The 23323-nt window shown below is 49.0% G+C and overlaps 1 protein-coding gene across 2 annotated transcripts; it reads right to left on the reverse strand.

The window, feature by feature from the left end:
• Positions 1-783: 783 nt before the first annotated feature.
• Positions 784-19897, reverse strand: Ifngr2 (interferon gamma receptor 2). Of its 2 annotated transcripts, none has more exons than XM_027415585.2 (8): positions 19724-19897; positions 13632-13712; positions 11967-12099; positions 7008-7201; positions 5346-5488; positions 4588-4747; positions 3464-3612; positions 784-1469 (listed from the first exon to the last, which is right to left on the reverse strand). In XM_027415585.2, the coding sequence occupies exons 2-8, from the start codon at positions 13708-13710 to the stop codon at positions 1338-1340; spliced, it is 990 nt and encodes a 329-aa protein (XP_027271386.1). In that variant the 5' UTR covers positions 13711-13712; positions 19724-19897; the 3' UTR covers positions 784-1337. The 2 variants fall into 2 exon arrangements, with proteins under 2 accessions (XP_027271386.1, XP_027271385.1); XM_027415584.2 differs by having other exon boundaries at positions 3464-3609; positions 19724-19854.
• Positions 19898-23323: the final 3426 nt, after the last annotated feature.

The raw sequence follows: 23323 nt of genomic DNA on the forward strand, positions 1-23323 counted from the left end.
CCAGGTTCACAATGCCTAGCCAGAGAGGCACCTACCTTCCTACTAGTGGCAGGCCCGACAGGGTGAGGAGGCTCTGCCAATGCCGGTAAGGCTTCATCAGCCCAAGGCTGAGTCTCCTCTCACTGCCAGCAAAAGGCTGTTGGCAGGGCTTCTTCTCAAGGCAGACCACACGGGCGCTGTGCCACCTCCCCTAAATGTTAAATCATACAAATGGGTTTCAAATGTGCCTTTGGGAAGCCGAGCAAGCGTGGCAGTCAGCTCACATGTACTCGTGAATGACATGGCTGGTGGCCGTCTCCCTTTACTGGATCAATACAGTGTCACTCACTTGTGAATCACGTGCTGATGGCATCTCTGGAAATAGCCTCATGAGTCTGAAATTAGGTGACGACAGTTGGACCTTCTTTCTTGCTGGAGTCTCCTGCGGACTCATCAGCTCTACTGGCTATAGCTTAAGAAAATGCAAGTTTTAGACACAACTGGTTTTGGTTGTTTGTTTTTGTTTTGTTTTGACACAGGGTCTCTCTACATAGCCCTGGCTGTCCTGGAACTTATTATTGTAGACCAGGCTGGCCTCAAACTCACAGAGATCCACCTGCCTCTACCTCCTGATTGCTGGGATTAAAGGCATGTGTCACCAACGCCTCTGCCTCTATAGCTATCGGATGAAAGGCGTGCGGCATCACGCCTGGCTAAAACTTTTCAAAAGTCAACACATGGTAGAAAAACGGCCAAAGCAAGGAAGGTAAAGTGGGGGAGGGATGAAGAAGACTTCACAGAGACTTTTTTTAAAAGTTCAATATACATCCTTTATTTCTAGTTTTAAAAAATGGCTTAAATTATCATGACACTATTTACAGGATTAATCACTGTTGTGTGTGTGAGGTGCTGGGGTGGACCTTGTCCAAACAATGCGCCCAGGATAGTCGCATTTAAGCCACCACAGTGGACATGAAGGGGACACAAAGGGCCCCTCTTTGTGACAGGCTGGGACAGCTGGGACAACGCAAAGTGAAGGGAGGCCCCAGGCTCTCATCAGCCAGGGCAGCAAACAAAGAAGAGAGCATCACAGGCCAGGAGCTGTGCTGTCCGTAAATGATTGTATACCTTTTTAGTGTTTAAGAGAAACCTTTTTTTCCTGAGATATTTTCCCGTGGAATCCTTTTAGATACTTGTATGATCCAGAACTCATAAAGAATAAACAGTATAGCATCTTCCCCTCAATGTCCTTCCTGAGGCGGAAGTCCGCAGGGCATTGGTGGTCTCTGCAGAGTCCAGGCCGAATGGCGGCAGCACCCTGGGTCATCGTCCTGGGCAATCAGGGACCAGTGCCTGGCTCATAGTGTTTGCAGCACATCCTGCTCCTTTTCTGGAGAGGACACAATTGACACAGAGTCCCAAGCATCGTCCTTTGAGCAGTGGTCCTTGTCCAAGGCATCTAAGATGGGCTGGTCTGGGTCCTTTAAATACTAGGAAGAATCAGAGGCAAAACAATCACAAACGGTTTCATAGGGCAGGTCTCACCTGGAGTTAGTGTAACTGTATTTTGTCGACCAATGCAGTAATACCAGTGACACTACTCTATTATTACTGTTGTGCTGCTGCTGCTGCTGTGTGTGTGTGAGTGTGAATGTGTCTGTGAGTGTGTGTGTGTGTGAGTGTGTCTGTGTGTGAGTGTGTGTCTGTGTGAGTGTGTCTGTGTGTGTGTGTGAGTGTGTCTGTGTGTGAGTGTGTGTCTCTGTGTGTGAGTGTGTGTGTGTGTGTGTAGCACTACTCTGTTGTAATGTGAGGGTGGGGTGGGGGTGGGCGTCGAGCCTAGGGCTGGCACACGGTAAGCACACACACTGCTGTGGGCACTTGCCCAGCCCTGATTTCCAGCATGCGCCTGTCTCTAGCCCTCTTGTCAGCAGTAACTATAGCGTGGCTCCAGAGGCAGGCCTGGGGTGTATGGCCCGTGCAAGCGTGCTTCTCCAGCAAGTACAGGGGCCTGGGTTCCATCCCCAGAACTGTAAAAAAACAAAACCGAATCAAACAACAAAACTTATGGGCCAACCACATTCATCTGGCAAAAGCTGTGTGTGTGTGTGTGTGTGTGTGTGTGTGTGTGTGAAACTGTGTGTGTGTGAAACTGTGTGTGTGTGTGTGTGAAACTGTGTGTGTGTGAAACTGTGTGTGTGAAACTGAAACTGTATGTGTGAAACTGTGTGTGTGAAACTGTGTGTGTGAAACTGTGAAACTGTGTGTGTGTGAAACTGTGTGGAACTGTGTGTGTAAAACTGAAACTGTATGTGAAACTGTGTGTGTGTGAAACTGTGTGGGGGAGGACTCAGAAAAAGTAGGGCTCAGTGTACACTTTGTGAATTAGGAACTTTAAAATATTTAAGGGGTGACTCACTAGGGTGCTTGCTGCCAAGCTTGGCCACCGCATTTGATCCCCAGGACCCATGTGATCAAATGAGAGAATGGGCTCCAGCAGTCTGACCGCTGACCTACACACAGCACAGCCCAACCCGCTAAAATGAAAAATGTCACACTCAGCCTTCATTCAGCTGTGACAGGGTAAAGCAGGGAACACCCATAAGTACTGCTGTAGCTCTTCCTTCTGCTTGCACACAGCCCTGGGGTACACTGGGGTGGGGTGAGGTCCTCACAGCCCCGGACTTTCCCTTTTGTTCTTGGCTATAGAGTCCCATTGTTTCCATGGCTCTGCCTGCAGTCTGAGAAGTACCCAAAGAGACCCCAAATGGCGACAGCCAACAGAAAGAGGAACAGGGCCACCCACACATGTGAAACCATTCTCCAGTCTCATGTAACATCAGCGACCTCGGACAGTTTTTCACACTTTCCCAAGAAAGTGCATCAAAACCTTAAATTCCTGTCTCAGAGAAACAGCTGTGGTAAACAAGAGTTGTACCTGAGACAGGATGGACTCAGGAAAACCCCAGGGGCCATCAACACCTGTCATTCCCTGACAGTGTCAGCTAAGGAGCCTTTAAACCTATCACCTCAGGTGCCATGTGTTTACACAGACTGGGACATTCATTATCCTATGTCTTTATTCTGTGTGGATGTCCGTGTGTGGGCAAGTGCCCACCTATGGAGAGCAGAGGACAACTTTGGGAGTCAGTTCTCTCCTATGTGTGCTGGGATCACAGGTGTGGGCCACCCTGCCCACCTTTTTTTTTTTTTTTTTTAAGATTTATTTATAATGTATACAGCGTTCTCTGTGTGTATTTCTGCACACCAAAAGAGGGCACCAGATCTCCTTATAGATGGTTGTGAGCCACCATGTGGTTGCTGGGAATTGAATTCAGGACCTCTGGAAGAGAAGCCATGGCTCTTAACCTCTGAGCCATCTCTCCAGTCCCCTGCCCACCTTTTAGCTAAACCATTTTAAACCCAAGTCTCTGCTCTTGGGCACCAGAGCCCTGCTGGTCACTCACTCATACATCTGTGCACTGACCTCCTGTATTTGTTCCGGGATGGTTGGTGGAGCTTGAAACCAGTATTTCACCCGGCTTTGGTATCTGAGGAACAGGAAGAAGCAGGCCCCAGTCAGCAATGAAAAGGTCCCCACGGTGATCAGGGTGACTTGCAGCCTGGTTGATGCTGCTAAAAAAAAAAAAAAAAAAAAAAAAAAAAAAGATGTAAAAGTGAGCAAGACTTCATCTACCAATGCTTGACAGGTCCCCTCCCCTGCCCTTGTCTTATGCACTTAAATTAGTAATTTCCATCTCAAAATTCAAGCCCTGAGAAATTATATTCCAAAATAAAAAAACTGCCCCATCAGGTAGTGGTGGCGCACACCTTTAATCCCAACACTCAGGAGGCAGAGGCAGGTGGATCTCTGTAAATTTGAGACCAGCCTGGTCTACAAGAGCTAGTTCCAGGACAGCCTCCAAAGCTACAGAGAATCCCTGTCTTGAAAAACCAAAAAAGAAAAACAAACAAACAACCCCTCCCAAACTGCCCCATCATGATACCACAAGTGGAAAGTTCTACATAAAAAAGTCATGCCATGGGTCACAGTTCCAGCACGTATGTGCATTGGGCTGTGAGATGGCTCAGCAAACACAGCCACTTGCCCCTAAGCCTGACACACAGACCATGTGGTGACAGGAGAGAGCTGTCCTCTGACCTCTACTCAAACACACACACATACACACACACACACACACACACACACACACACACACACACACACACACACAGAGAGCAAATAAAAATGTAATAAAAAATTCCCAAGCATCAGTGTACTAAAAATATTATATAAAAGCTCCTTCAGGCTATTCATATAAGGTATCTATGAAACAAGGGAATTTTATGTTCCTAAGACAACTCATTATGTATATGCAAAACGGAAACAAGAGAACCTCAAATCTGACATTCTTCTGGTCTCAGGTGTTTTGGAGACTACTCAGCCTGGTCACAGCAGCTCCTTGCTGCCACAGACCCCAACATGATCAGACTTCCAGGTAAGTACTTCCGGGTCTCTGCCCCTACCACCTGCCACCCACCCATGCCTGAATTCACTATTCAGGAGAAGCTTTTCTGCACACACAATGGATAAACGAAGGCGTGTCTTACCATCTGCTGTTGTTTCATGGCAAGACACGTTGCTTAACGAAAGCCCAGGCCGACAGTTGTTGTTTTGCACCGTCAGTTGTGCCTCGGTTTGTAGACAGTACACTCTGAATGGCTTCAAGTTACTCAGCACAACCGAGTTCTCCTTGAACGGGCCCCTCACCTGGGTAGACAGCACCACACCAGACAGGTCAGCCAGCCAGCCAGGGCCAAGTGGCTTCTAGCTTTTCTTGTGCCTCAAACCCACAGTGAGCACGACTGAACTGTAACAAGACCGCAGGGCTACGAGCTCTCATAAGCCTCGTGCAGCAACCAGAACTTAACAAATTCCAATTTCTACCGTAAGAATTTCTCCTGTAAAGTTAATACATTGGGCTGGGGAGATGGACACAGTGTGTGTTTGCTGCTTAACCAACCCCAAGGAGTCGAGTTCGGCAATCACAAGGTGTCGATCCTCAGCACCTATGTAAAAACTCAGGCATGTCAACATTCGGATGTATCCCCAGAGTTGGGAGCAGAGACAGGCAGATCTCCGTGAGTTCAAGGCTAGTCTGGACTAATTGAGTTCCAGGCTAGCCAGGGCTACACAGAGAAATCCTGTCTCAAAACAAAACAAAAAAACAAAAACAAAAAGAACCAGGCTCAGGGCTCAAGCTCCAGGAGACACGGGGAACCCTGGTCTCCTGTGTCACGGTGGAAAGTCTTTCTTCTGAATCAGAAACGCTAAAGAAACCCTAAACAAAGAAGAAAAGTGTTCTTGCCTGTTGGGCTCCTGTTTTTTCCCAGTAACGGACACGGTACTCAAAAGTTGCTTCACTAGTCACATCAAAGGGAGGTGAGAAATGGATGATGAGGGAGCCTTTTCCTGGGATCACTGAGATAGTTTTTGGAGGCCCAACAGTAACTGAAATAGAATTACAAACAAGCAAAATACTCACATGAATAACCTTGACACTGAGTATACATACCCATTTATACCAGGTATGTGCATACTGTGTATCTATATTCTACATGCTTGTGCACACACACATTTATCCTTATATAAGTGATGGGCTGTACTCAGATGCCACCTCTGAAGGAGCTATCTACTGAGAAGCCAACATCCAGCTTGATGGAAAGTCCCTGCAGATCCCACATGTGGCCCCAAACCAGCCTCTGACAAGTGCAGGCCTCAGGGGTAGGTATGGCCTCACACAAGGCATCCAAGATCACTGTGGCTTCGATGCGGTTTCTCAGCAGGAAGTCATTTGACAGTAAGCAAAGCTTCCAGAGTCATGGCTGGCATCAGAATCCCAGAGAAATAGGACAGAAATTAAGCCAGAGATCGAGTTTCCTTCCATTCAGGGTGGGAAAAGATGTGTAAGGCTTGAAACTTGCAGAGAAATGGGTGGATCTAGAAAGTATTTTAAGTGAGGGACCCAAACTCGGGGGGGGGGGGGAGACACAGGGGACGGGACACGGACGACGGACGGGGACGACAAGGACATATTCTCCCTCCCTCACGTGAAAATCCTAGTCTAGTGTTCACGAGTGTGTATGTAAGTAAACAGGATTAAGTGTGGTTGTAGCATAACATTTACTCTATCGTTTGGGTTTTCTTTCACTATTGGTTTTGGGTCAGGGTCCTGGAACTCACTGTGTAGACCAGGCTGGTCTCAAACTCACAGAGATCCGACTGCCTCTGCCTCCCAAGGGCTGGGATTAAAGGTGTGCGCCACCCTAACTCCCAGATCACTTTATAATAAGCTGACATTTTAATGGTTCTGGATTATTTTGGGGATTTTATTTTTTAGTTAAATTTATTTACTTATTTTCATTTCAGTTGTGATGGATAAGGAGGGGTAACTAGACTCCAACACACGGGCTTCTCACCCAACACAGGTGGGTGCCCTCTCAGTAAGATGGGTGGACTGTGAGTCAGGGGAGTACAGCTCGTATCCAGCAGACACAAGGCGCCTGCTCCCCAGAACCCCAGCAAAGAAAAGAGGGGTGCAACTGTCTTCCAGCAAAACATTATTTACAGTAACAAGGTGGTGGGTCAAATTTGGGGCCTGGTGTGGCAAACCACATTCCTTTAGCATCAGCCTCCAGGGCCAGCAGTCCCTTGTAACCCTACCGGTTTGTCTTTGGTTTATTTAGGAGGGCCAGAACCAAGGTCTAGGGTGGGTTCAGCGTTGCTCTCAGAAGAGGCATGTAAAGAAAACCTAGGCACTGTAGTGTTTCTTTTTAAAGATGTATTTATTTTATTTATCTCTGTGTGGGTGTGGGTGGTACCAAGGAGGCCACAAAAGGGTGTTAGATGCCCTGGAGCTGGAGTTTAAGGCAGTTGTGAGTTCTCCAATGTGGATGCTAGAGACTGAACTCTAGCCCTCTGGAAGAGCCATCTCTAGCCCCTGGAAAGTTTTCTATACAAGTTCTCTTACCATTACAATAGCGTTGAAACTCAGTCGAGGTGACCCAGTCAGAGGTGCGCTCTCCTTGCTTGGCTCGAACTCTCAAGGAAACAGAGTATATACCCGAGAAACCCCTCAAGCGACCACCTCTGGTCAAGTCACACTTCGTCACTGTGATGTCTGTACAGTTTACCTCTGTGAACTTATTCCAGGAACCATCAACACTGGGAAAGAAAACAAGATTTCATTTTACTGTTCACCAGAAATGCTGTTTTCTACAAAATAGTTGCAACCACTTCTCCTTTTGGCAAAGGTCAAGTACAAAACTCTTACCTACTGTGGTCTTAGGATGGTCAGCTACCACTACGACTGATTTTTAAAACATGTTGCTACCCCCTGCCCTCCCCCAAGAAAATACCCCGCCTGATATCCATTGTTAGAATTCTCCATTTTTCCTCAGCCTGGTGCCCAGTCATAGGCAACAACTGATGTACTTTCTGTCTCAACAGGTTCTCTCATTCCAAACGGGCCATATCATACAGGTGCCTATGACAGGTCCATTCACGATACAGAATATTTCAATTATGTTTTTTTTAAGCTTTAGTTTTTTAAATTTTTGTGTTTTACTTTTATGTGAATGCATATGAGCCTTCAAACATTCATGTATTCCGTCTGCATCCATATCCAGGAGCCTTAGGAGGGCAGAAGGGGCATTGGATCCCCTGGAACTGGAATGACAGCCAGTTAGTTGTGAGCTGCCATGTGGGTGCTGGGAAAGGACTCATAATGGTAATTACAGAGCCATCTCTCTAGCCCCATGTAGAAGTTCTTCACATTTTACATTTGCGTGTGTGTGTCATGGAATACACGTGGAAGTCAGAGGACAACTGTGTGGAACAGCTCTCTACTCCACCATGCGGGTCCTAGGGACTGAACCCAGGTCCTCAGGCTTGGCAGCAAGAGCCCTTTCCCTGAGAGCTATCTCGCTGGTCCCATGGATCAGTTCTTCATTTCTCTCCTCAACCCCAAACTCCCATCGAAGCCATGACACATGGATTATGAGTTTGAGGTAGGTCAGCCTGGGTCACATGAGTTTCAGCCCAGTCTACAACACATAGGGAGACCCTTTCTTCAAAAGTAGGAAGGGGGAGGGGAGGAAGAAGCAAGAAAAAGAAAGAAAGAAAAAAGACTGATCCCTTTGTGTGGGGGATCACACTTTGTCTACATGTCTGTCAGCTGGTAGACGTGGTTGTCTATATGTCTGTCATTTTGAAATGGATGATCAGGGTTCCCAAGGGAGTTTCTAGTCACCTGCACACAGCATCCAACCCCAGGGTCTCAGAGACAAGAATCATGAACAACAGCCCCCCCCCCCCGAGAAGGCACCCCTCCTAGAAAGAGCACTTTCTTAAAGCCTTGTAACCTCCATCCGGCCACTCCGTGCCGCCAGCTGTTGAACTTGGAGGAATAAGCCCTACATCTCAAAAGATTCAGTCCTGATTCACCAGGAAATCAAGCAGGCCTGCTCTGCACACACACACCCGTCTTCCAGCCTTGCCCTGATCTTAAAATTGTTTCTCAGAAGAATAGGAGTTCTGAGGGAAGGAAACCCTTTCTACACAGATGGTAAAAACAAGAAGATGATTTTGTTTCATTTAAAGGAATAACAAACACATCCTCAGGTACACCGTTCATCGCCAGACCAATCCAATCAGTCTGTCTAATCGTTATTAATTAGAAGAGTCACCCTGGCTTCTGTGTACTGACTCATTTTGTACTTCTGTTCCAGAAATTACCTAACTTTTTGTGTGTGAGTGTGCTGGTCAATCTGTGATAGTTAATTTTAACCGCCAACTTGACACAGTCTAGACTCTGCTGGGGAGAGTGTCAGGGCATTGTCAGTATCAGGCCGGCCTGTGCACACGACTGCCTGTGACCGTCCGGCACACTGCAGGAGGCACCACTTCCTAGGTTTGGGACCTGGACTGTGTACGTTGGAGATGTGAGGTGAGCACTAGCAGCATGCATTCATTTCCCTGCTCTTGACTGTGGATGTGATGTGAGTGGCTTCCCGGCTGTGACACACAGTAACCTTGAACTACAACAAACCCCAAGTTGCTTCTGTCAGAGTATTTTTATCATAGCAACAGAAACTGGGGCATCATCAATCCCTGGGCCTTATGTAAGCTACACATATGTGCTTCCAGAGTTAACAGCCCAGGGTACATACATCCACTCTTTATTCAGTGTATTTACTCTTTTGAGACACAGTGTTGCTGTGAAACCCAGGCTGACTGAATTTGCAATTCATCTGTTCCCAAGTACAAGCCTTGCAGTTACATGGCACCAGGCCTGGCTAGAAAACCTGTTTTTTAATTATTTTAAAATTTGACCTGTATTATTTATTTGTGTCTGTGTGTGTATGGATGCCATGTGATAGTGTGTGGAGGTCAGAAGACACACACCCTGAAGTAGTCTAAGTGGGTCCTGAGCCATTTCGCTGGCCCCTAGAAAACCTTTTCTTTGTTTCTCTCTTTTTCTTTTTTAAGCAATAGTCTTTATGGGAAGGAGTGTTACATTGTAGTTTAATGCTTAGCACCAGGATGAAGATTTCCTGTATCAAATTCTAAGTTTCTTTTTTGTTTCTTTCTTTAGTTTTTTTTTTTTTCTAGTCAGAGTTTCTCTGCATAGCCCTGACTATCCTGGCACTCACTCTGTAGACCAGGCTGGCCTCAAGCTCACAGAGATCCACCTGCCTCTACCTCCTGATTGCTGGGATTAAAGGCATGTGTCACCAACGCCCAGGTCAAATTCTAGTTTCTTAACATGGTTCCTCAGTCTGCTGATCTTAGAGGAGAGTCAGGCCAGCAGTTGGCTCGGTGGAGGAAGGTGCTTGCCGCCAAGCCTGTGAGCTGGAGTCCAATCCCCAGCATCCACGCGGTGGGGTGGAGGAGGAGAACCAACTCTGGCAAGCTGACCTCTGACCTCCACACACTGGTTGTAGCATCCATGCCTCCCCAGTGCACACAAAAAGTAAATACTAAGAAATCTGTGTTTATATGTGTGTGCGCATGTATATATTTTTCTCCTTTAAACAGAAGGCTCAACTGTAGTATCTGCTTCCTGGAATTATGGGGAATACTGAGCTGACATAAGAAAAGCACCCTATCAAGATGCCACTGCTCAGTAAGGACCATGCAAATGTTTGACAGAACTTAGCCAGCACTCCTCGAATCTTTAGCGCCCACCCTCTTCCTCGTTTCACTCGTGGGGACACTCCTCCCTTGCTGAGCCCCCTCTCAGCTTGCAGGGTTGAGGGCCGGCAGTGCCTGTGGATGCTTAGCTATGCTCTGTCCCTTATCCCCAGACTAGGCTGTAGGCATTGAATGTTCACTGTGCACGAAGAACAGTAGGTTACGATTCTTGCTGCTCCTCTGGGTGGCCTACAAAGAACAAGCACTGCGGGAGCAATCAGAAGACACAACAAATGTTCTGAGGTGAGCCAGGCAGCAAGCTATGACCAGGCTTCCGAGACACCAGAGGACAGCCTGCTTTTTGTTTGCTGGTTACAGCAAAACCCTCCAGGTTCTATAATGTTGGCTACTAATGTTTTTTGTTTGTTTATTTGTTTGAAAGATGAAACGCTCTGGCCACACAGCCTGGAGGATGCCATCTATGACCGGTTTAAACTTTAAAATCTCCTCCGTGTTTCCTGTAGATTTGGCTTTGCTACTGTGACTGTCATAAAAGCAACCAATGCTCCTTTCTATTTTACTAAAACCAATCTCAACCCCCGATGAAAGGCTACAAAATGTTTACCAAAGAGAGAGCAAGGAAGGGGCTGGGAAGACGCTGCCAAGAATCTGAGCACCCAAGCCAGCCTGTAAAACAGTGCAGTGGGAAAGAGAGGTGGGCAGAGAGACAGGCGGATCCCTGGTCAGCCAATCCAGCTGACCAGGAGAATCGGAGAGCTCCATGTTCAGTGAGAGGCTCTCTCTGGAAAAACGAGGAGCAAGACTCAGGAAGGTGCTTGGACATCATCTCTGGCCTCCATCTGTTCACACACACACACACACACACACACACACACACACACACACACACACACACACACACACACACACACACATGAACACACACACACACACACACACATGAACACACACACACACATGACACACACACACACACACACACACACACACATGAACACACACAACACACATGTTACACATACACACACAAACCCCACAAACAAACAAAAACCTAGAGTCAAACAGGCTAACCTATAATACGAAGCTCTATGGAAGCCTTAACAAAGCTCAGTAAAGCAAGCACAGTGGCACAGGCCTAGAATCTCAGTTGCTGGAGAGGCTGAAGCAGGAGAATCTCTAGTTCCAGGGCCACATGAGCAAAACAGGAATGCTTGTCTCAAAGCAAGCAAACAAGTCTGTTTATTGAGTATGTGCCCAGTGATTCTTTAGTGAGCTCCTGTGATAAAACAAAACCCATTTAACGGAGCCCATTCTTGCAGTGCACAGGTCTCAAGCTGCAGTCACGTGGTAGTCAACACAGAAACACAGAAAGGAGGGGAGAGGCACAACAAAGGGTGAGCACAGGCACATCATTCAAAACAGAACCAGGTCAGAAACCAAGAACCACGTAGTCTGCTGAGTAAATTCCTTCGTAGGCTAAATTTGGACTTTGAGGTTTTAACCCTGAAAGCTGCCGGTCCCTTCCTTAGGCAGCAGTCAGTTTTACTGTGAGCAGAGCAAAGGGATTAACTTTCACCACTAAAGGAGCCATGATTTCTGACAGCCAGACGCACTTGCATGGCCTCCAGTGGCTGGGAGGTTGAGATCTCTGTCCTTGGAGCTTTTAGATGCACAAGATGCCACCCCCAGGCCCCTCCACAGACCTGCAGGCCCCAGAGTTCCCTGTGACTCCCCGCCAGGTCCCAGCAAGGATACCCACAGAACAGCTACTTACTATTTAAACTCCACCTGGTAGACCACTGGTCTTGTGTCGTTGCTGGGGGGTGGCGGCTCCCAACTTAGAATCTGCTCGTTATTGTACAGGTGAAGATCTAGGTGCTGAGGTGCAGCAAGCTGGGAAAAAGAGTCTTGAGAGGAATAGGGAATGGGGGAGGGATCTCATAAGAGAACGCTCAGTTACATTTCAGGGCATGTTATCAAAGCCATTTATCCCGCACAGCTCTTGTCACAGTTCAGGAATGAGAGCTGCTGTTCCCCCGGCACACTCTCAGGGTCTGATTGTGAGGATGACACTGTGGACAGTGGGAGCAGTGTTTGAGGCCACCCTCCACCTGCAGGCTCCAGCTGATAGAGCAGGTGGTGGGAACCACAGTGCGGCTCCACCGGGCTCTCAGATCTACCGTTTGTGACTGCACTTGACTCCGGGCTGCCCAAGCCTCCGTTTTTCTACAGGAATAACCCTGAGCCTAACCAATGATAAGACTCCCCACAGAGCTTGAGTCTGCCAGTGGGGATCTAATAGGGCAGGCAGGATACCAAGATAACCCTGATGTATATGGGGATGCAAACACCCCAAATCAGGCAGACAACTCCCCAAAGTAGTGTCGTCATGTGCTCCTCCAAGACCTCGCACTCATCACTGAGATGCAGGGTAGTGTGCTGAATCCCAGGCGCCGTGCCACGGATGAGGAAAGGACACTTTTAACTCGCCTCCCACCTTCGGGACCCACAAATGACAAAAGAACGCATTCCCTCCACGCAGCAGATTCCCCGTCTTGGGTGACCTGAAATAAACTAATTCCAACCCATCCTGTCAGATACTCTCTCTGCAGGCGGGGCTACAGTCTGAGAACAATGGAACCTTCTCTCTAAAGAGAAATCGAGATAACACTTTCTCTGATCGAAAGATTAATGAGAAATATTCAGAAGGTGGAAAGAAAAACATGCTGCTCCAGAATTCAAAGCAGGAAACTCAAACCACATGTTTTCCGAAAGCCCTTCCCGAGCGAGCGAGCCTACAGAGGGTGCGGAGGAGCCGCCCCCACATCCCACGCCCCCCTCCCCCCCAGGCATGCTGCACGCCACCAGGCTGCAGCCTGTGTAGTCACAGAGTGCCCAGCGCCTCTGCGAACTCCGGGCAGCGCTCACACTAGTTCTTTCAACATTGCTGCCCATTCACACGGGAAAACCTGCTGAAAGTCAGCCAGGCGAGCAGCGTGGCGGAGGACCGACCTGCTCAGCTCCCTGAGCAGAGGTCTCTCTGTGCGGCACCCGTGGGCTGAGGACTTGGCCAAAGCCGGGCGCCCACCAAGGAATCTCAGAGTGCTTTGCCTGCCTGCATTGGGGTTCTGTCGCTGCTGTAGCATCTCACCCCAAAAGTGTGGGCTTTTAACAACCCAGATGACATCATTTATCATTTTATCACATGTATCATTTTTCATCATTCTGGAGGGTAGAGATTTGAAATAGGCCCAGAATGGAGGTGGCCGCAGGGCCCTGTTCCTTCTGGAGTTGCCAAGAGAAAAACCGGCTCCCTCCCTTTCTCAAGCTCTAGAAGATGTTTGCATTCTTTGGCTCGTGGCCCCTTTCGCTGGCAGTGCTGGGCCAAGTCAATCTTGTGTTACCCCCCTCTCTGCTCTCTTTCCTGGCTCCTCCTTACATCTTTCGGGACCCTGAGTTTGTATAGCTGAGAATCCAGGATCATCTCCCACTTCTGGATCTTCGACTCGAGTGGTCATGCCTGAAAGAAAGGTCCCTTTTGTCATGTCAGGTCACATATTCCCACGGTCCAGGAATCAGTGCCTGGACCTATTCAAACCAGATCAGTTTGCTCCCCATACCTTCCCGTCACCACCTCTTACATCTTTAGGGGAACCAGAGGAATATTGTCTCACTCTCCTGGGATCGGATCTTCCCAATCTAAACACCCATCTAAGAAAAGGAACACCAAGGGGCCCTGGTATGGAGCTCACCCATGTGTGGGAGAGCAAAGACACAGGTACAAAAGGTACCTTTTGTTCTCAGGTACAAAAGAAACTCAGGACACAGTGTCTGCTGGCCTCCAGGCTCACTCAGCTCTTCACACCCCGCCCCTCCCCTAACTTCTCCAGCTCCTGGGCTTCCCTTCCCCAGCTTCTCATCCATCCATCCATCCATCCATCCATCCATCCATCCATCCACAATCCCTATGTAACCCCGCCATTTGGGCCATGTGCTTTCTTGGCCTTCTCTTTTGTCTTCCTCTCCCCGCCTCCCCGCTTACTTTCTCTCTTCTCATTGCCTGGTCCCATGCTGGCCATGTTTAGTATATGGCTTTCTTTCCCTGCTCTGAACTCTTCCACATGTCTCTGGCTGTTCTCTCCCTCAAATCTACAACAAGCACCTTCCCCTCAGCCATACCCTGGAGCAGGCTTGTCCTCACTTTATACATTTGTCAGGGCTTGGGGGGAGGGGGTGCTCAGTGATACAGCACTTGCCTAGCAGGCCCGATGTCCTGGGCTTGATGTCCCGCACTCAAAAAACCACCAACAAAATGTTATCCTCTGGCAAGAGGGAGTTTTCAGACTGGGTGTACGGAGGGCCAGTACAGTTTTGTCATCACTAGGAGTTTCTCGGGAATCCTGGTCTTGTCATATTCACTGAAGAAAATGGGTCTCCGGACCGTGGACCCCAGCAGGAAGTGCCAGAGATTTATCCCCACACCATAAATCACTTTTACCAAACAGCCTTCTTCACGTTCTGAAGGGTCCATCCTTAAACACCCCTGTCTCCACAGCCCTCTTTGTCCCTGAGAAACACTCGGCACACTGTACTCAGGACCTAGTTCTGCTGTTCCCTCTCCATCAAGCCTCCTCCTTGTCTGCTCAGCCGCTGCCTGCGCAGAGTGGCCCTTGCAAACTGCAAACCTGCCTGTAGTTCTTACTGTGATTTCCCCCCAGAGTACAATTCACACCTGAGCTCTTCACCCCAGGGTGGTCAGAAGCACAGACTTTAGAACCCGGCTCCTCTGCCATTGTCTTAGGCTAGTCTCAGAGACCTGCCTCTGCCTCCCTCCCGAGGACTGTATTTGATGTGTAGGTGTGTCCTGCCAGTATCATTTCCTTGCTGGCAGCTGTCTGCAGTCTCCCCTCAACCCTGAGCATGAACTTTGAGGTGAGGTGTTGCTGGCCTTGGGGGTGCTTTCTCCCGGAACAGCAGGCACCGAGATGTGGATGAGCATGCCACTCTTGCACTTGGGACCCACACAAGGCCAGAGTCTTCCTCGTTTGCTTTGTGTCTGAGCCCTGGATTTGTCTCATCTCACAGGCCAGGGCAGGGGTGCTGACAATTTGGGGCTAGAGACTTCTCCAGATGGTACTCCTGTGTCACAGTGACCAAACTATCTGACAGAATTTGGTTCACGGTTGCAGGGGTTTCCAGTCCATCCTAACGGCGATGGCATGTGGAAAAGGCTGCCATTGGCCTCTAGAGTGTGTGGGCGGACCCCCAACCTGGCTAGCCTATTCTTAAGTATGTATGAAGTCTCAAATGTCTGGATCCCAGGCACGTCACAGGGGTGGGGCAGGGAGCCAGGATGGAAGGACCACGAGGTGCAGAGGGCACGCTCATGCAGACTCCACCCAGCTTACCTCTCACCACAGTGTGACACAGTGCTTCATGACTCAGAGCAGGCGCATGGAGAAACAAGGTGGACGGAGCTTTGCTCAGCCTCCTAGGGCCTGGGAACTTTACCAGGTAGGAGCCGCAGTGTCTTTGAAACCCCGGTGTCCACCCATGGGGACCATGCACCCTTCTATTGTCCCTTCAGCAAACGAGCACCAACTTGGCCACTTGAAACAATAAACGTTATTGGACAGTTCTGTGGGTCAGAGTTCGACAGGTGTTTCAAGGGCAAAGGTCATGGTGCTAGGAGATGCAATCGGAAGAATGTGTTCCCTTTCCCTGGCTGGATTCTGCTGGATTCTGCTGAAACAGTCTCCAGACACAACCCAGATGCACCAAAATTGCCCCCGTTTTAAGACCATGTATCTGGGGACCTGACACTTTTCATGTAACCTAAGTCCCAGGACACAGGCATCTTGGGGAAAACAGCAATGTGACCGTGACAGGACAGAGTCAGTGAATACTGGGCCAGCCTGAGGCCACCTGTCGCTGGTCACTGCAAGCTTGTCTTAGGAACCAGTTCACTACCTGCAGAGGCAGGAACCAGCCTATTCTCAAAATCTTAAAAATGACATCATTAATTAATTTGTGTGTGTGTGTGTGTGTGTGTGTGTGTGTGTGAGAGAGAGAGAGAGAGAGAGAGAGAGAGAGAGAGAGAGAGAGAGAGAACATGGCTTGTAAAGTCAGCTTTCCTCCTATCATGTAGGTCCTAAAAATATATCACAGTGAAGTCACCAGGCTGGGCAGCAAGCAGCTATGTCACCATCCAAAAAATGACATCTTAAACCTGAAAATAATCACATCTTTAAAATAATGCTCAACTGCTGTCTGGTTTTGGTTTTCACTTATTTTTTTTTAAAAGATTTATTAGTTATTTTTATTTATGTGTGGCTGTGTGTTCCACATGTTTGCAGGTGACCATGGAGGCGAGAGGGTGTCTGGTCCCCTGGAACTAGCGGCTGTGGCTGTGAACTGCCTGACATGGTGCTGGGAACTGAACCCCAGTCCTCTAGGTAGGAGCTCTTTTTTGTTGTTTTTGCTTTTGTTTTTCGGGACAGGGTTTCTCTGTAGCTTTGAAACCTGTCTGTCCTGGAACTAACTCTGTAGACCACACTGGCCTCGAACTCAGAGATCCATCTGTCTCTGCTTCCAGAGGGCTGGGATTAAAGGTGTGCAGAGCCATCTCTTCAGCTCAGCTTTCACTTAGATTTGCCTCTGACAACTCTTCAGGAAGGAGCTTCATTATTTATAAGTAAAGCCAGGCTCAGATAGGCACTAGCAAGATTCCATGACTTGGGGAGGCAGGATTCCAGACTGGGCCCTTCATCCATAAGTTTTATTCTGTTCCCAGGAAGCCGTTGTCAGCACCACTGAGAGCAAGTGCTGTGGCCCTAAATGAGAGTTATTGTTTGGGGTTGAGATGTCCCCAGCACCAGGTCCCCAGCATGTGGTGCCATCCCAGGGCTGTGTGGGCTGTAAGTGCAGGGCCTGACAGGGTGGAGTAGGTCAGCAGAGACTGGTCTTGGAAAGTTATTGCCACTCACTGGTTCTAGTCCTGCTGTCTCTGCCTCTTGGCCAGTTTCACATGAATCATGACTAATGCCAATGACCTCACCTTAAATGCAACAGGTAAAGAAGCAGTCCTCAGCCTTGACCAGGAAGTTACTGGTCCCCAATAGCAAGTTTTTTCTGTTTGTTTGTGCTTTTTTTTTTTTTAATCCATAGGTAATTTGTCTCTTCCTGGGAGTAAAATATAAAGACTACCTACCTCAAAAGAACAGTAAGAGATAAAATGTACACAAAACTCAGCAGGTAAATGGGAGCTGGGATTATCATCTATCCAGCTACCAGAGTGTTCTAGCTGCAGAGATAGTACCCAGACAGGAGATTCCTTAAGGCCCATTGGTTTCCAGCCGCTTTAAGGTTATCTGGGACTTACTGTCCTTGTCCGTGGAGCCCATGGCTAACTAGAAAGTTTGGACATTCCTTTAGGCTAGAAAACAGTGGCAATGAAACCCATACACTCACTCCCATGTACCACACACACACACAGTACAGCATGTGGAAGTCTTGATTCTTCAGTGCAGGTGATTAAGTAACTAAAGAGTTTCATTCTGTCCATTGGTTTTTGTTTTGTTTTGCTGATCTACAGCAAACAGTTGCCACCTAACAAAGCAACAGAGAGTAGCCACGGACTGTTTTGGGTCCAGTATTTTATGCTACCATTGGACCCACTGGAATGGTTTGATATTATAAACTTTCCTTTCAAAGCCTCTTTTCTGGGGGCTGGAGAGATGGCTCAGCAGCTAAGAGGATTTGCTGCTCTAGCAGAGTCCCAGCACCTACGTGGCAGCCCTGGACTATTTTAACTCCAGTTCTGGGAGATCTGACGCCCTCTTTTGGCCTCTGCAGGCACCATCCACTCACGTTTGGACATACACACATGCAGGCAAAAGACCCACACACCATTAAAAAAAGCAACTTATGATTCCTGAAGGCTATCCATAACCTATGCAACAGTATGGGAATCTTCCCACTACTTGCTGACCACACGATCGATTTGACTAAAAAGTTCCTAGACAGGGTTTCTCTCTGCGTAGCCCTGGCTGTCCTGGAACTCGCTGTGTGGACTAGGCTGGCCTCCAACTCAGAGATCCACCAGCGTCTGTCTCCTAGTGCTGGGATTAAAGGTGTGCGCTACCACTGCCCTGCAGGGCGCTCGCTCTCTCTCTCTCTCTCTCTCTCTCTGTGTGTGTGTGTGTGTGTGTGTGTGTGTGTTTAAATATCCCAGTAAGTTTTTTTCCAAAAAAAGTATGAAAACTTCAAATTATTACTTGTTGAAAGAGTGGTAGGAAAGCCTAAAAGATTTGCACAAATGACTCCACTTTCAAAAGACCTAAGGGTCCAGTTTGTTGTCAAGGAGCTACAGATCAAAACTTTTGTGGAATATAATAAAAGTTAATCATTAGAAAACTGGCAGTGCCCTACGATGTCAGTTGTAAAGTTTCTAAATGTGTCTATCAACCTCTGGACTCACAGCAGGTGGGTTATAGTTTACAGACACCCTTTGTGGCCCTGAGACCAAGTATCACAGCTGAGACAATCACAGGCTCTCTTCCAAAAGAGACCCAGGGAGGGGCAGACACAGATTGCTCAAGGCAAAACTGGGGAACATCAGAGGTTTAAACCATTTGTAACCAGCCAGCGTCTCTATCCTTAGAGAGAAAGGGATCTCAAGGCATTTGAGAGGAAGGGATGCTGACCGAAAGACCAGCCCCGCAGAGCCTCCTTCAAATGGGAGGGAACTTCCTAATTCATGAGATTATTTATCTATTGGCCAAACTTACAAATAAATAAACAACAAACAACAACAAAAGCAGGGTGGCAGCGAGTAGCCCAAGCTGGCCCGGAAACTTCAGGTCCCTCCTTTCTCATCCTGAGGTGTTTTTTTGTTTTGTTTTGTTTTGTTTTTAACAGGTTTGCATCTCGCACTCACTGTGGACTCCAGCGACCCAAGATTTGATACGCTCTCTGCAAATACACGGAGTGTTCCTGGTCAGTGAAGTCTTCTTTCATTGGTTTTTGATAACTGAGCCATAAATATAGTCAGGTAGTGCCCGAGGCAGGAGCCCAGGTAAAGGGTTGTCTAGGCGGAGTAGGGCAGAGCTGGAATTCGGAGTCAGCGGACCCCCTGGCCTCACACACTGCGGGCAGGCACACTTGTGCTCCCCACTTGTAAGACTCGAGAAACTGAGTCCACAGGCCGCCCTTACGCTTCATCTGACCTCCCTGGCACCAAGCAGCCTACCAAGACCGAGACCTCTCGGGCTTTCCAGCTCCAGAGCCGGACTTCCCCGCGGTCCCCGCGCCACTCCCCGCAGCTGCCTCCCGCAGACCCGTCGGGGTCGGTGCCCCTCCCGACCGCGGGCGCCGGCAGACCTGGAACCGCTGCCCCGGCTCCCGCCCGCTCGCCTCCGCCCGCGCTCGCCCGCCCGCCGCTCGCCCGCCCGTGCAGTCTCCCGGCGGCACCCACGCCGGGACGCGACACCCGCGGAGGCCTCGGGGACCGGGATCCAGGGCCGCGCTTACCTAGCGGGGCGCAGCGGCGCCGAGGCCGCCGAGCAGCAGCCACAGCGGCCACAGCGGCGAGGCCGCATGGCCCGGGCGGCCCGGGACCGCGGGGTGGACGCCGCTCAGATCCGGACCGCGGCGGCCATGGCGAGCCGAGCGCCCGCCTCTTCCCAGCCGGGCCGCACAGCCGCCCCGCCCGCCCGCCCCCGCCGCCCGCCCCTGCCCTGCCCGCGGGGACTTTCCCGGGTGTTCCCGGGAACCGCGCTCCCCGCAGCGCAGCCCAGCGCCCTGCCGCGGTGGCCCCGGGCGCACCCCGCCCAGCCGACCTCCAGGCGTGGCCAGGGACCTCTCTGGGACCATCCTTCTGGGGAGACCCCGGACGCCCAAGCCCCACCTCCCCTGCTTTCTGACTCCCGCTCCCCAAAATTTGAGAATGTGTCCATTTGTTTTGAGTTCTGTTCCCTTTAATGGCCCCAAAGTACAGGCTAAACTTTGAACCCTTTTTAGCAGAGGGTTACTTGGGGGTAGAGAGGATCCGCTAGGGCCTGGGGTCACAGAGGAGGAGGAGGAAGCTAGAGGAACTTGGCTCGCTCGTTGCTTAATAATCTGTGGGTTTGGCCCTGCGTGGCCGAGAAGCGCAAGAGGAAGTGACCCAGAGCCGGACAGGCACAGGCTCCCCGCCTGAGCCCTTCTCAGTGGTGAGCCTGTTGGTGGAGAACTTTGCACCTGCTCCATCCTCCAACTCTGCCACAAGGAAGGGATGGGAGGTGCAGACCAAGAGTCAAAGGAAAAGGTCTTCTGAGCCCGGATCCTCTTTAAAACCAGCATGTGTGCGAGCGTGCATGCGCCTAACCCCCAATCCTCTATTCCTTTCTTTGTTTTTTTGAGATGAGGTCTCGGGTAACCCTGGTTGACTTCAAATAGGCTGTAGTTGAAGCTGGCTTTGCACTTTGGATCCCCCTGTCACTTCCTCTCAAGGATTAGTCATGGGCCCAGACACCCTCCTTGTGTGCGTGTGTAACTCTTTTTTTTTGGGGGGGGGGGGTCGAGACAGGGTTTCTTTGTGGCTTTGGAGGTTGTCCTGGCACTTGCTCTGTAGACCAGGCTGGCCTCGAACTCACAGAGATCCGCCAGCCTCTGGCTCCTGAGTGCTGGGATTAAACCTTATGTCAATTAGTGATCAGTGACAGAGGGCCCAGCCCATCGTGGGTGGTCTTGGGTTCCATAAGAAAGCCCCTGAGGAGCAAGCTGGTAAGTATGACTTCACTGCTTCTGCTGATAAATTGTTATAGGCACTGTGACCAAAATAAGCCCCTTCCTCAAGCTGTTATATGGTCATGGTATTTCATCACAACAATAAAAACCCTAAGACAGCTTGTTATAAAAATGTGATTAAATACCTAGCGAGAATTTGAACTATGCCTTTAGTATTTTAAGGCACAAAAATGTACTTAAAGGCCAAGTGAAAACAGCAAGGGATCCTTTTCAACACCCTTTGCTCTTGGCAGGCAAACGAGAGAAAGCCTAACCCACAGGCTTGTGAATGAGAAGGGTTTCTCTCTCCTTCCCGCCCCCATTAGTCATTTTTTTTTTTTTTATTCAGGGTATTAGGTTAAGGAAAGGGGCATGTGTGTCTGCTTTAGCTGAGGCCATAAAGGGCTTGTGACCCACTGACCCCAGATGGGGACTCCTGCCATCCCACAACCCCCACCCCCACCCCTCTGCTGAGTCTCTCTCCTGAGCTCGTCTCTGCTAAAACTAAGAGGATTTTTTTCCCTGCAGAAGTCATAGGCACAGTGCCAAAGGGATTGGCACCCCACACCTCAAGCATACAGTACCCCAAATGCAAGTGATCCTCTCCTTGCCCCAAGGCCACTTTGTCAGGGCAAGGCCAACTCTGCGCTGGCTTGAGTCCTGCCCTTCCTGCAGAGCCTGTCCTTGGTAGACGGCTCTTAACTTCTACTGCAGATAACAGGAACTCAGTCTTACTGACTTTTCCTGTGAAAGGTGTATGGCCCACAGTCTTGGCTCTGTCTTTCCCTCTGTGCATCTGTGTAACACTGAGTCACGTGCTCCTTTTCTGCGTATTCTCTTAACTGTGTTCCCAGCTATTTGTTCCTTTTGGAGGCACATTTACTGTGGACACAGTAAAAAGATGAAACCTCAGGGCATTTCATTTGCATCTTCCAAGACCATGAGAGCAAGAGCTGTTCCTGGCTCTGCGTGCACACGGTCACATGCTCTTAAAAATGTTTATTTATTTTTTTTAATGTGTGTGTGTACCCGTGTGTGTGTGTGTGTGTGTGTGTGTGTGTGTGTGTGTGTGTACCACATGTGTGCAGGAGCCTGTGAGGTCAGAAGAGACATCACACCCCCCAGAACTGGAGTTATAGATGGTTGTGAGCTGCCATGTGGGTCCTTAGGTCCTCTGCAAGAGCAGCCAGTGCTCTTCTGAGCAGGCTCTCGATCCCCTGGTCATGTGCTTTTGTGAAATCTGCAGAGTAGGAGATTTTAGCCATTCTGTTACAACCTCTGTGTCTTTCCTCTTTGAGTTTCTTTCTGACACACTTCTCATGTGTTGGGGTGGCTACAAGAGTCTTGAGAAATGCCATGATGTTTTATTGCATATATGGATGTAGATCAGGAGTAGCTGTGAAGTTAAAGAAACTTTCTAAGCCATCAATAACAAAAAACAAATTTTAGGGGATGGAGAGTTGGATCAGCGGTAAGAGCACTGGCTGCTCTTGCAAGGGACCCAAGTCCAATTCTCTGCAGCCCCGCCAGCAGCTCTTTCTTAGCCTCCTGCAAGCCCAGCTCCAGGGAATCCTGCCGGGGAACAACCTCATTGTACCCTGTGAACATCTGTTGCTCTCATTGGCTTAGTAAAGGGTTAAACGTCCAGTAGCCAGGAAGGTAGAGGTTAGGTGGGACTTGTGAAGGAGAGTGGTGGGGATGAAGACCGGGGAGTCACCAGAGGAAGCAAGAGGAGAGCAAGCCTCGCTGAAAAAGGAAGGGTACTGCCACATGGTAGAGCCGAGATAAGAAATATGGGTTAGTTTATGTTGTGAGACTAGTTAATAACAAGCCTCGTAATTGGCTGAGCATTTATAGTTAATAGTAAGTCTCTGTGTGGCCATTTGCGAGCCGGCTGGCAGGACAGAAAAGTCTGCCTGCAGGATCCAACAACCTCTTTTGGATTCTGGGCCCTGCACTCGCGTAGCACATATACTCTCTGACAGACACACATTGAAAAACAAAATATTAAAAAAGAAAATTTGTGCTAGTCATGCCAGAGGAAAGACTAAATTTATTTGTATGTAAATACACATATATGTGAATGTGTCCACATATATAGAGTTCAACGTTTGGCATCTTACATTACACTTAACACGTGTCTTGACTAATTGTGAAGTTGAAAGTAGCTTTCTGAACTTATTTAAAAAGCAAATTTTGATAAATCATGCCACAGAAGGGGCTGAATGCCTTCCTGTTTCCAAATGATTCTATGCAAGGTCATAGAGGCAAGGGTGACATAGTAAATTCTAAGGGCACTGTAAAGCATGGTGGGAAGTCACAGTGTTCCTTATTTTTCTAGATTTTTGTGACGCTAGTGAATTT

Source organism: Cricetulus griseus, chromosome 4 (assembly GCF_003668045.3).
Source record: "Cricetulus griseus strain 17A/GY chromosome 4, alternate assembly CriGri-PICRH-1.0, whole genome shotgun sequence".
NCBI lineage: Eukaryota > Metazoa > Chordata > Mammalia > Rodentia > Cricetidae > Cricetulus > Cricetulus griseus.

Excerpts from the sequence above, each read along its gene's own strand:
- Ifngr2 (XM_027415585.2), bottom strand. The coding sequence starts at position 13,710 with ATGACCACTCGAGTCGAAGATCCAGAAGTGGGAGATGATCCTGGATTC. Across the intron at positions 12,100-13,631 it reads AACTCAGGGTCCCGAAAGAT|ACTCTTTTTCCCAGCTTGCT; the intron begins GTAAGGAGGAGC and ends ATTCCTCTCAAG. Across the intron at positions 4,748-5,345 it reads AAAAAACAGGAGCCCAACAG|GTGAGGGGCCCGTTCAAGGA; the intron begins GCAAGAACACTT and ends CTGTCTACCCAG.